General features: G+C 36.7%; 1 protein-coding gene across 8 annotated transcripts in view; it reads right to left on the bottom strand.

Annotated features, from left to right (window-relative positions):
* IPO11 (importin 11) overlaps nucleotides 1-13751 on the bottom strand; it is a 92475-nt gene that overhangs the window by 24315 nt on the left and 54409 nt on the right. For 7 of the 8 annotated variants that reach the window (XM_062018613.1, XM_062018615.1, XM_062018611.1 and 4 more), the window contains 5 exons: nucleotides 12584-12663; nucleotides 11918-11998; nucleotides 9949-10044; nucleotides 7616-7729; nucleotides 6613-6734 (listed from right to left, as the gene is read on the bottom strand). In XM_062018613.1, the coding sequence (XP_061874597.1) occupies nucleotides 6613-6734; nucleotides 7616-7729; nucleotides 9949-10044; nucleotides 11918-11998; nucleotides 12584-12663 (493 nt within the window). The remainder of the gene's footprint in view (nucleotides 1-6612; nucleotides 6735-7615; nucleotides 7730-9948; nucleotides 10045-11917; nucleotides 11999-12583; nucleotides 12664-13751) is intronic. The other variant, XM_062018617.1, reaches the window with a different exon arrangement.

Below are 13751 nucleotides of genomic sequence, written 5' to 3'. Positions count from 1 at the left end.
TCTCCAATAGTGCTATATTTTATTCACTGCAAATTTTGTTCTCCAGTGACAGAAATACCAGGTTAAGGCAACTTCACATGGAAAACTATTTTTGAATCTTGAAGTGAATTTCATCATAAAATGGTAACACTGAAAACATTACTCACATCACTGCTTTTTAACTTACTAAGAGTTCAACCATGACTTCTTGTCAGTACAAGCATGAAGTCTGAGCAACAGATATTTGTCAAATTGTGCATAAAATTACAGCTCAAAGTAACTGAAATAAGACACAAGCACTGCACTGTGCAGCCTTTCCAAATCACCTCTATTTTCTCACTGATCCATGTTAGAGTAAAGTCAATATAATTCAGGTTATGAAAATAACTAGCATAAAATAGTCACCTGACTCCTGTATACCAGAAAAACAAGCAATAAGTTAAAAAAACAGGTTCTAAAGTTACCCTTTTTGAAAATGTATTAAAGCCAATTTTTGAAGAACAATTTCCTTCTCATAATCTCTACAAAACTATGCTAAAGCTCACTGTCTGCTAGTTTAAGCAGCACACTATCTGGTAGTTTAAGAGATGGGATAGGCATGAACTTTGTGTTAGCAAATGATAGCTTCTAAAAATGTTACAAAAGAAAACAAATAACTAGTGCAACTCCTGAAAACTAATACAGAGAATACCAATGCTCAAAGCATAAATACTATTTCTTCCTTAAAAATACAAAGACTCTTTATACTAAGCACTGTCTTTAAACAAAAACTTGATGTTGTTTTAAACCCTCACTTTCCACTTAAACTGTTTCAACATGAAATCTTAATTTTTAAAGACTATGCTTACTCACAGAAGGTTTTGGAGTGACATGGGTTCTGTTGTTAACCACTTCCACAGATCACAGAGTCTTAAGGGTTGGAAGGGACTTCGAAAGATCATCCAGTCCAACCCCTCTGCCAGAGCAGGACCACCTAGAGCAGGTCACACAGGAACTCATCCAGGTGGGCTTTGAATGTCTCCAGAGAAGGAGACTCCACAATCCATCTAGGCAGCCTGTTCCAGGGCTCTGTCATCCTCACAGTGAAGAAATTCTTCCTTGTGTTTTTTTGGAACCTCTTATGTTCCAGTTCATACCCATTGCCCGTTGTCCTATCATTGGACACCACAAAGAACAGCCAGGCTCCATCCTCCTGACACCCCCACCTTTATGTATTTGTAAACATTAATGAGTTCACCACTCAGTCTCCTCGAAGCTACAGAGCCCCAGCTCTCTCAGCCTTTCATCAGAAGGGAGATGCTTCATGGTGGCCCTGTCCTAGACTTTCTCCAGCAGCTCCCTACCCAACTCTCACTCCTCCCAGTTTAGTACCTCTGTTTCCTCATCAAGGTAATTTGGTACCTTATTGTTATAGTCTGGCACAGTTAAGAATGGTCATCAAAAATCCCAGCAATTTCAAATTTCACGGAACATAGGGCAGAGAGATAAGCAGGTACCAAACATCTGAGGACAAACTCAGGTGGAAAAACAGCTAGAACTCTGTATTAACTTATTTTTAAAGTTTGTTATAATCTTGTGATCTTTACATATTTTTAGCAATATACTACACTGTAGTCACTGCTTGTTCAATAACTGATTTGCAAACATATAAACTGCAGATTACAGAGGACAAAGGTGTGGAATTTGAGGAAGGCTATCTAGTTCATTGCCATATATCATAGTCTTTTATATGATTTAAACATTTAAATATATTTGTCCTAAAAATTGAAAAAGTTTTAGGAAGAACTTATGAAATTCTTTGTAAGGGCCACAAACAAAAGCAAGATATCAGCAGCAACTGATCTGTTATGACTGCACTTTTTCTGCAGTAGTTCAGCTGCATTTAGGTGGGGAATTCCTCACTATCACTGGTATATTCCCCCGTGGAAACAAGCCTTATGGGTCTCAGAGGAAGTGATGATTTGTTCCTGTCCAGTCCATCCTAACAATCTGGTGTAGGAGAAAAATTCATGGAGATGGTGAACAAGGAAAGTTTAAAGACAGAACTCTCTTGCCAATGACGTGACATACAAGTCATGGTACTCTATGTAATGCTCTTGATGATGCAGACTCTGATACTCAGACTGAGATCAAAGTCACACTTATCACATATATCATTACAACTGCACTGTTACCTGGCACGCAATCTAAACAATCCAAGGCCAAACATGGATAAAAACTGCAAAGTTGTAATTTAAAGAGCACTTTTAATACTAATAGTCTACTAGATGTGTGGGTGAGTACTTTCAATTAGGGAAATAAAAATTTTTTAGAAAAAAGAAAAAATGGAGAACATGACATTTTACTAGGCACTTTCTTGCCATTTTCTAACATTATATATAGACAACTTCTTGAGAGGAGAATGAGATTCTATCAAAGAAACTTTAAAAAGTGACAAAGAAAAAACTTCTGCAACAACCTAATGAAGACATATAATTGTATACTGCAGTAAGTACTTAGACTTACAGAATACTAATTACCTAACCGGCAGAACTCACACCAGTTGACATGTCAGATTTGATACACTGAGAAAAAGCAGACATTCATTTACATTGCTTATTTCTAATCACTAAGCAACATGGAGAACCTCTTACAACTCAATCTTTTCCTCACAACAGGTTTTCAAGACAAATGCATTTGACTCAAACAGGAAAAAACAACTCTGACATTTGGCAATACTACTTGAATACCATAATTTAGAAAGGAAAAAGACAAGATCAATTTAAATGCTTTGCATTTCAAGCTCAGTAGAGTGTCTTGTACTTTGGAGTGGTATCACTCCACACTGGTAAGTCTACCAAGAATGAATCTATCCTTGAGCACTAAAATTAGCAGAATGTTTTGGAAAGCTCCGAGTAAAAGCAAACCTGGCAACCTCACATTCAAAAATGATAGGTACAGTATTAACAACACTTAGGAGCAAAAGGAGTGTGCTTAGTCTTCAACATGGTGTCAAGTGCTAGCTGTTAGGTAACACACTAGGCTAAGCTAATCACTGATATGGTATCTTTCCAAATTCTACTTCCTTTTCCTGTTAGAGACTAAAATATTTATATCACTCTTCAGAATATTTCAGTATTGTTTGTGTTCTACCAAGATACACAGATAGCAACAAAAGGAATAAAAAAAGAAGTCTACTTTGCTAAATAAATCATTAAAAGTTTTCCCAAGATAAGGATGTTCCAAAACACTAACACATCAAACAAGGTTACAAAAGTGCAATGAGCAAGCTAATTATTTCCAGACATATATAAGTACAAGATGGGGAACAGATACAATTTTAGCCACTTTGGTCTCAAGAAATACAAAGAATGCTGAAGATGTATATTCACAAAGTACCACCTGAGATAGCAGTGGGGGCCCATATCCTTTACACGACAGCCTAAAGAAAAGCTGCTACTCCTGACCATATTCACAAGTATTCTGGGGACCAAGAGTGCACGTAATAAACCAAACTACATTTGCTGTACTAGAAGAGTACTTTTCAAGCTGTAGGTTCACACATAACTCATTAAGATTGTAATACAACTGAATTAGACCAGGAATTTTTGCCATTTGTGAATGTATTTGCATAGGTTGCTGTCCCCTCGCACATTTCACGCCCTAGCTCCTTCTTCACAAAACTCAAAGTCTTATTTCATATTTAAAAAAAAAAATCCTCATCATTCTAGCTATCGTGTCCACATACACTTCTCCCATGTGCCAAATATGGAGACACCATTACTCTGTAAGTGTGTCCTTAGTGCCTAAATGTTCTTACGAGATCTTCCTGCTATATATATATCAGTTTGAAGATGAAAGTTTTCACTTTATGAAGTACCAAAAGTTTTTATTAATGAAATTGCACACAGACAGATGAATGGCAAACAGTAAAAGTACAAAATCTAGAAAATAACATAGGTGCAAGTAGCAGACAAAAAAATGCTAACAGTGATGAGCCAGACTCAGAGTGCAAATGCAGATAATGGGGTGGCATTTAGTTCCTGCAAAAGCCCCAAGTAATACCAGGAAATTACTTATAAGTGAAAAGGTGCTGCAACATAGTAATCAGGAAAGCAGCAGTTATTGTTCTTTTTTTTTTTTTTTTAATACGAACTTTAAAGACTAAAACATGCAGCTGTGTGTATAGGAAGATAAACAGGATGCTGGATTTAAGCGCTATATGCATACAAAATAAAGTACAATAGTACTGTTGGTGCTAAAGACATGTCACTGCATGTATCTCTTTATGATATTGCCTAGCCAAAGAAAATATGGTTTGGCTATAACTGTCACATTATAACCTGCTTAGTCCAACTAATTGTCCCAGAAACTACTAGGAACCACAATTGCTCTACAGTGATTCCTGCCTTATCTGCTCTAAAATCCTTCACTCGTGGTGCTGTCAAAGGAGCTATACTTTAAATATAAAATAAATTTTTGCCAAAGTGGTTTTAAATTAATAATGATGGAAGCTTAAAAATGACAGAGACTTTAACTTCTCCTAAAATGCAGAAAATCCCAAGACCACAGACATGACCATTAACTAGAAAAATACCTAAAAGCAATGAAGTAACACTACAGTGTTTAGAGTGAGAATAAAAATATATCACTACTTAATATTTTCCCCAACATTTTATCTATAAAGCAACTCATCTTTACTGTCTATGCTCTTCCTTTCCTCTCTAAACCTGATGCTTTTGGTACAGCTCCCGCCATAGGCTAGAGGGAGCAACTGGCAAAAAGAGCAAAATCCCCAGCAAGTGCTATACACTGTGCAGTTATCTGTTTTTCCTACAGCAGCATCTTGAAAAATCTGAGTTGGCTACTGGTACCAGCTCTGAGCATTGTATAAGAACAAGGTAAGGGGTAGAACTTCACCCTCAGCTTGGCCATTCCAAGCAAGCCCATCTCACAGCCATCCTTGGAATACAAAATTCTGTTTTGTCTCTGCAGCTAAGAAATGTTGAACTGGGTTTGGATGTCCAAAGTAAAATCTAATCAAGAACCTAGTTAGTGAGGTATTTTAACAGGAAAAGTTACTTAAACTTTTCTTCAAAACTTAATTTATATGAATCAAAATCGTTTGCTTAAACACTGTATTGCATTTAAAATACCTTTGCATAAACTTTGCAACAAGTGTGCTTTTGAAAAAAATTATTTTTAACAGAAGTTTAAGATATGAGATGCTGCAAGCACATGTAATCTAATTCCTATGAAATCGCAAAACCAGAGTGACTCACACTGCAGGAACAATCACTTCACAGAACCAATTTCACACAATCTGTGTGAAGGTATGTTTGGCCATAGCAGTCTATTGGTTGTAAAGTAGTATTTTCATAGCTCTGACAAACACATCCACTGAAGAGAGGGTTTTATTGGAGAAGCAATTTTCTTAAATGAACTAACCTGAAAAAAATAAAGCTCTCATTTGCAGAAGGTGTTATTATGTTAAGGACTGCCAGAAATAATTAGCTCTTAAAACAGGAAATCTGGAGCAGCTGAAGGCATTTCAAAATAACAGTAGCTGAAGCAAGTTTCTTTTTTCCTTCCTCTCTTTAAAAGAAACTTTACAGGAAGAGAGAAATGTCGTTTGGCACCTTAAATTTCAGATAATACCTCTTAAAGAACATTTTGAATAAACTCATAAGTAATACAATATTGTTAAATGTACTGAAAAACAAAAGCTTTCTCGTAAGTCTGTTGCTTGGTTCACCTTTGGCTAAATGTTTGTCCTGGGATGATCTGGGACAGCAAAGCAAGCTTCTGTGCACATTAAAAGCAATGAAGCCTCTTAAGTTTTACATTTAGCAGTCCCCTGACTTTTTAGATGACTACATATTCTACAGCTTTACAGATACTAGCACAGCTATAGGCTTTGTGAGCAACATCTAAATTCCCACTAGACAAAACTTAAGACTTGTCAAGAAGTTTGGCAGACTAAACATAATCTATGCAGTCTTGTATTTCGGACTTTCAAATGAACAAGAACAATCTCAATGTAAGTATGGACTGAACTCCCACCTATAGGGAAAATTTGGAAGTGTGTATAACATTGTTCAACATTTTCATTAAAAAAACCTTTGTTTTGTATGTATATTCAGCAATGACAAGGACTAGACAAACGGCAGCAGTAAAAGCTGCTTGCTATAGAACTCTACAGCGTTTCACAATTTTTCCACTTAATGTCATAAAAGGGAAAAACCAGGACTAAATATCAGATCTACTCACAACACAAAAAAGAACTAAACAAACACTGTTCCCTAGAAGGGACACCAAAATACTAACAAGCCAACTAAAGCAACTACTTTAGAGAAGCAGAGAGAGAAGCAAATAGTTCAATACTAATATAAGAATGGACAATGAAATACACTATGCTCTTTCCTAACTTATAGTAAATGACATTTTCCATCAAAAAGAAAGGTTACTATATTGATATGAAGGCAAATAACAAGTTAAGATAATGCAGCATGCAAACTTTACCTTCTTGGCAATAAAAGGAGGCAATAGAACTACTTATATCGGAACATTTACATGCAGAATTGTAAAATACCTTAAAACACATCTTAAGGGCTTTTGAAGCCTTCTTATTTAAGGCACTGTACATTTGCTTACCTGTTCAGTGACGGCAGAAGTGAAAGCAATGCCAAAGCAGAAAGTTTTCTTCTTTCTGGTTGAGTGATGTTGTCCATTCGATCAACCCACATTTCAATCATGTTACCAAGAATTTGGTCCAACTGCAATGGGAAACAGAACATTCCTTTTCATTTAGAAGTATTGCAGCACATTCAGAAAATAATTTATTTCATTTTTCTAACAACTGAATCTGTTATTCAATCTGGGAAAGACACTGTACAGTTACATATATTTGACAGAAGTAGCAAGCAACAAGTATTTTTAAAAAGTTTTCTATGACAGTGCTTTTCAGGCCCTGAATCCCCCTCACCATTAATAGTAACCTACAAATGCATTTAATTCATGGACAGAGCACTGATACAGAAGAGTGAATTGCTTTGTTTTCCTCTAACAGTGTTATATGCTGAAAGTATGAGAACTCATTCTGTTTCACCTTCACTGGCGACAAGTTAAAAAAAAAAAGATTTCTCTATAGCTGTCTGAGAACTATATAATAACTAAGGACAAAAGAATTGCTGAAATTCCACTTAAAGACACAGTAGAACACTTAACAGCAGAACTTCGGTAACCTCATCAGTGAAACTAGAGGACATTGAATCTGATACTTCTAAAAATGCACTGGATGGCTATTAGAACATTATTGTAGCTGCAAGAGTCGTCAAGATGTCTGAAGAAAGAAACTCTCACTCTGCAGAACCACACAAACTAAGGTGGATAATACAGCTCATTGTGGAATGTAGCAGGAAGAAAATTTAGAGACTGCATAAAACTTAAAACATCTCATTAAAAGTAAATTGTGGGAACATGTAAAACTTGCCACAGGATGTACAAGGGAAAGACCAGTTAAGGGGAAGTACCTCCTTTCCAAAGTGGACCAAGGGAGGAACAAGCATGGAAAACTGAGGGAGAAGGTCTTTCAGGTTAAATGAATGCAAGACCTCCACATGCAATCCAGCTGAAATGCTAAAACAAAAATCCTCACCTCCTGACCCAATTCACAGGCCATCTGGCTCAAAAGTAATGAAAAAAACCTTGCGTTTTGTAGCAGAACTCTACCCATGATCCCCAGATAAGTAGACATCACCACTGGGAATCTCTGAAACAAAAGTAAACCAAAACAAAGGGGAATTAGTTTAATTACAAGAAAATTAGTAGATATTTAGTATTTTATTAAATTTAAAATTATAAACTGTAATTTAAAAACCTCTAAGAACAAAAGACAGAGTGCAATCACTACCAGAGTTTGTCATAGTTTTCCTATTGTAAAAGTTGAGAATCAAAAAGTTAGTGTCCTCCTAATACCCAAGACAATTTGCAAAGTGATATTACATTAAATTTTAACACATGCATCTTAACGAATAAGTAGTATATTGCACTATTTAAAAAATGATTTCAAAGTTGATTACGGTTCAAAAGTATTATTTACAATTTTAGTAACATTAAGAAGTGCTTAATATTTCAGTTTTTGTTACCTGTTTCACTGACAGAAACTATAGTACATTTGCCAACAACTACATTTGTGTCAAAATTAAGTGGATACAGTAATAAGCTCTGTATATAAATTTATTATGTTTTTGTTTTTAAAAGAAGCCATAGATTTCTTTACATTAAATTCAGCAGTAAATGTTTTGTAGAAGTGCTGAACTGAGAAGCAAAATGCCAGATTTTCCTGAAAAGTTTTGTGTCTTCTTACACTTTAAATTGTGCAAACAAACTGTCTTTTTTGTATACTGTTACATAGCAAAAAGTACATTGCCAGGAACATTACTTCACTTAATCTTGGAAATATCCTATTTAACTCAATCATAGTGGGAATTAAATATTCCTGTCTAAAAGTCTTCAAAGCTGAAAAAGGTTTTAATTAAAAAAAGTCATTTTTTTGGTGAAGTATTACAAGTATTGAAGTATTTTTTTCTTCTACTAGTAGTGAAAAGTTCACCACAATTACTGTATTTTACTCCTTTTTTCCCAAGTTTGTTGAAGGCAAAGAGAGAGAAAAGGAAAAACTGAAGACGTCTAAGCAAGTAAAATCTTAAAGCCTCTTCTGTCTCACACAAAGTATTCTCACATCCTTCAGCTCTAAATTTTAGATATGTCAGTAAGAAAATCTTGTCCAGTTTGTTTTTCTCTGGTGCAAGTATACTTAAAAAGGAGCAGTATAACTGACTAAAAAAACCCAAAATAACTCAAAAAGTATAAAGGATCTAATTAAGCGCAGACTCATGGCATCTTATCGGAGTTGTTAGTGAAGGAATGGCAGAACAATATTTGTGTTATTAATCACTAGATGACAGAATAAGTGATTAATATGTAGCTTTCTATAAAATCATAGAATGGTAGGGGTTGGAAAGGACCTTTAGAGATCATCTAGTCTGACTCCTCTGCAGAAGAAGGTCCACCTAGATCAGTTCACAAGGTCCAGGCACGTCTTGAAGACCTCCAAGGAAGGAGACTCTACAACCTCACTGGGCAGCCTGTGCCACTGTTCCCTCACCTTCATAGTAAAATAGTTTTTTCTTATATCTAAATGGAACTTTCTGTATTCCAGCTTCATCCCATTACCCCTTGTCCTGTTGCTAGCTACAATAGAAAAAAAAAGAAATGCCCCAACCTCCTGACACCTACCATTTAGATACTTGTAAATATTAATGAGATTCCCCTCAGTCTCCTCTTCTCCAGACTAAACATCCCCAGTCTTTCCTTGTAAGGAAGATGTTCCAGTCCCCTGATCATCTTGCTGACCCTGTGCTGGACTCACTCCAGAAGTTCTCTGTCCCTCTTGAGCTGAGGAGCCCAGAACTGGACAAAGGACTCCAGATGAGGCCTCACCAGGGCAGAGTAGAGGGGGAGAAGAACCTCCCTTGACCTGCTGGTGACATTCTTCTTGATGCATCTCAGGATGCCATTGGCTTTCTTGGCCACGAAGGCACATTACTGGCTCATGGTTAGCTTATTATCAATCAGGACTCCTAGGTCTCTCTCTGCAGAGCTGCTCTCCAGCAGGTCAATCCCCAGCCTTTGCTGGTGCATGGGGTTGTTCCTTCCCTGATGCAGGACTCTGCACTTGTCCTTGTTGAACCTCATGAGGTTCCTCTCTGCCCAACTCTCAAGCCAGTCGAGATCCTGCTGAAAGGCAGCACAGCCTTCCGGTTCTTTAACTCTTGCACTACTATGTTACTTTTACAAACTTAACATAGCTGTGGAAGAGGTATCATATACTCTTAAAACAAGAACAAATGCAACAGCAATATGAAGAAAATGAGCTAGATAACACAAGGTACTTTCCTGTTAGAGTAGTTAAAGTGTAACTCTTACCTCCCCCTCTATAATTCCCCTGAATACTGATGGCAGAAGTGGCTGAAACATTTGAGGACCTATAACAGGGTTTACCTTTAGGACATTTTCCACAACCTTAAGAACAAAGCAAATTCAACAATTAGTAAAGTACATTTAAAAATTTTAACTGAAATTTTAATACTACATATGCTGGTCTACAAATATGTCCTGATAGGATGTTTAGCAGTAAATACCAAGAAATCCCATGACTGCTGAAAGCATATTCTAGTGAAGCACACTGCAAACCTGATCTGCGTAACAGATCTTGATGAGAACTGACGTGCCAAGTAACTCTGCACCACACTCCTCCTGGCCATGGTGAAGCTCATGAGTTAGAAGAAAGGAACTTGATAAGGCTCCAGAGAAAGTATTTTGATGAGGTGGATTGGCAGGGCGAAGTACCAACAGTTTAAGACTTAATTCCACACCTTTCACTTCCTATGAAAGGAATTCCATTCCTGTCACTTTTTTTAAGAGGCAGTGATCACATCTTTGCCAGTGATCAAGTAACCACAAATCCTCTTAGATATTCTATTCTTGGTATGTACTCTGACTCCCAGGATTTACATTCTTTGTTCTTTGCTCCTCAGCTGTTTTTTCCATTAACTTTCTAAAACTTTCATAAGCCCACTGACAATTAAATGAAGTTAAGTTTGACTCAACTCCCCTGTTTTGAAACTCAGCATTCTCAAGATTTTCTACACATAGCATTATCTTCCCAATGCAGTGATTGGTCATCTGACTATTTAAGTGTGCTGTTGTCAGGCTGTAGATCATAAAGATTCAAACGCTTATCAACCACCTTTCTCCAGTAATCTAGAAAATAATCAAATGTTAAAGATATCAGGGATCTAAATCATAGAATCATAGAATGGTAGGGGTTGGAAGGGACCTTTAGAGATCATCCAGTCCAACCTCCTTGCAGATGCAGGTTCATCTAGATCAGGTTGCATAGGAACATGTCCAGACAGGTCTTGAAGACCTCCAAGGAAGGAGACTCCACAACCCCTCTGGGCAGCCTGTGCCACTGCTCCATTACTCCCACAGTGAAACAGTTTTTTCTTAAGTGGAACTTTTTGTGTTCCAGCTCCATCCCATTACCCCTTGTCCCGTTGCTAGCTACTATAGAAAAAAGGGATGTCCCAACCTCCTGACACCCACTATTTAGGTATTTGTAAATGTTAGTAAGATCCCACCTCAATCTCCTCTTCTCCAGACTAAACAGCCCCAGTTCTGGCAGCCTTTCCTCGTATGAAAGAGGTTCCAGTCCCCTGATCATCTTGGTGGCCCTGCACTGGACTCTCTCCAGAAGTTCTCTGTCCCTCTTGAGCTGAGGAGCCCAGAACTGGACACAGGACTCCTGATGTGGCCTCACCAGGGCAGAATAGAGAGGGAGAAGAACCTCCCTTGACCTGCTGGCCACACTCTTCTTGATGCATCCTAGGATGCCACTGGCCTTCTTGGCCATGAAGGCACATTGTTGGCTCATGTTTAGCTCATTATCTATCCACCTATACAAAGAGGACTCAAACTAGCTTAAAACTCATTTACCTAAGGTCAACACTTTGGAATTATATGACGTAATGAAAGCATTGCAAGGAGAGTAAAGGAACAGTGTCTTTGATGATCACAGAATCACAGAATGGTAGGGTTGGAAGGGATCTTTACAGATCATCTAATCCAACCTCCCTGCAGAACCTTCTCTTTGGAAAAGCTCTATTTTTAAAAAACACTCGTGTATATATGCACCCTCTATATACATGTACACAGTTTAAATATGTAGTTTAAATCACCATACTCCAGCATCAATGTGTGCTAAACAAGCTGTTTTCTTCTACATGTTCTACATGTACCATCCTTGAAAATATTACTCTAACCTGACAAAACACTAGCAAGAATAACAAATGTACACAGCTGAACATCTGGTATTATTTTTATTACACTCTACCTTTAAAACTTGAACTTGACCTTCAGTAGTTATGTCTTTCAGAAGTTCACAAAATGACCGGCACAAGTCAGCAGCATACATCTGAAATTAAATGAAAAAGAAAGTATACAATATGCCAATACATTTTATATCTATGTATATATTTCAAAATACCATACATTGTGGATTATGTATGTCCAAATATCCAGCTTCTCTCCAAAGCTCATATTTGCTAAAATACTCTCCTTCCCTGAACTAATCAAAATCTAATCTAACTATTTTGTTGTTGTTCTAACATTGCAAGGTTTTTAAACAATCCATGTCAATGCATTTTCTAACAAAAAGGGTATGAGAGCGGGACATATTATCTCTAGTTCAATTCTTGCCAGTTCATTACAATAATTTTAATCTGGTATGGTAATTGAGTAATTCTTAACCCTGCTTTTCAGGACCTTTTCAGGTAACCAAATACTAAATCAATCCAAAACTCATTAATTCTGTATAACAGTCTCTCAAATCTGCTTTGATTCAGTGCCCACCAAGTGCTATAAACAGCTAAAGTTAGAACAATATGACTGAATAAGAGTATAAATGTTTGTGTACACAGTGTTTTCCAAGATGAGACAAAAAAGTTTGCCAGTAGGAAACTAAGGTGCTAAAATGGATCTTCAAATAATACTAACGTACCTGTAAAAATTCAGATGATGATAGGAAAACATAAGCATTTATGATCTTAAAGCAATTTTTGAGGTTTTCTGAACTCAGCTCTGGAAAAAAAAAAAGGGTCACAGCTCAAAGTCTCATCACAAAACTGAAGTATAATTAAATCACTTCTAAAAGTCTTTCACCTCATACAGCTTTGAAGAGCCAGATGTCTACATATAGAAAAAAATGTTATCCTATATTCAAGTACCACTCAGGTTCTGTCTCCCTGCCAGAGAAAATAACAAAAGAGGTATGATAACAGTTTCCATGTTATCAAATGGAAGCACAAGAAATCCTAAGACCTCAAAAGCCAATGGTAGTTAAGAAAAAATTAATGTCAAGCTTTGGATGTGATAGTGGGCTAAGAAGACATTCAAGATGGAACAAATGAAGCATACTTAGACATTTAATTACAGATAAATAATTTCTCTCACATTTGAGTCACTATATGCTGAGCAGGAAGAGTAAGGATCACAGTTCTGCTTTTCTGATTCAGGTGAAGTATTAAACTGCATTGGGCTTTTGGACTGAAACACACTTAGCTTTAGGCGATACCTTGAGCATTTATTTCAGTAAGGAAAGCAAATCTATTGACAGATACACACAAGAAATGGTTTATAGCAGCAGTGTGAGGAGAGATAAAAAAAGACATGCCCTCAGGCAATACCTGCAAGACTCTTACAAAAAAAAAAAAAAAAATCCCAGAACATCTTAAAAACACTATTCATAGCAAAACAAATGGTTTCCAGATTTCACATGGAGGTTTGACAGTAGTATGGAAAGCCAACAGCCGTCATTGTCTGAAAACTAAACAGAAGACAAAAAAAAAACCCTCAAAAGGTTTGCTAAAATTTTAGAAATTGCTAACTTTTCTTAAAGCTGGTTTGTGAGATAGACTGTTCTTGGTAGAGTAAGTGGACTTCTGCTCTGTCACTCTTAATTAATATACCAATAAAACTGTCATGGAGGAAAATACTTTTATCTAAGTTTTAAATGTAATTCATCATCAAATTAAAGTATGGCTAAGACCTGGTATGTCTTCCATGGATTATATGAATGCAGTCTGTATTTAAGTGCGACTTAAACCTAGTGAGGCTTACACAGAAAATCTACAAAAAACAGACACAAGCTATGGCTAGTTTTCCATTAT

This window comes from Colius striatus, chromosome Z, assembly GCF_028858725.1.
Source record: "Colius striatus isolate bColStr4 chromosome Z, bColStr4.1.hap1, whole genome shotgun sequence".
Classification (NCBI taxonomy): Eukaryota; Metazoa; Chordata; class Aves; order Coliiformes; family Coliidae; genus Colius; species Colius striatus.
Note: the sequence above shows the minus strand (reverse complement) of the source record. Positions and strands in the feature narration are given on the sequence as shown.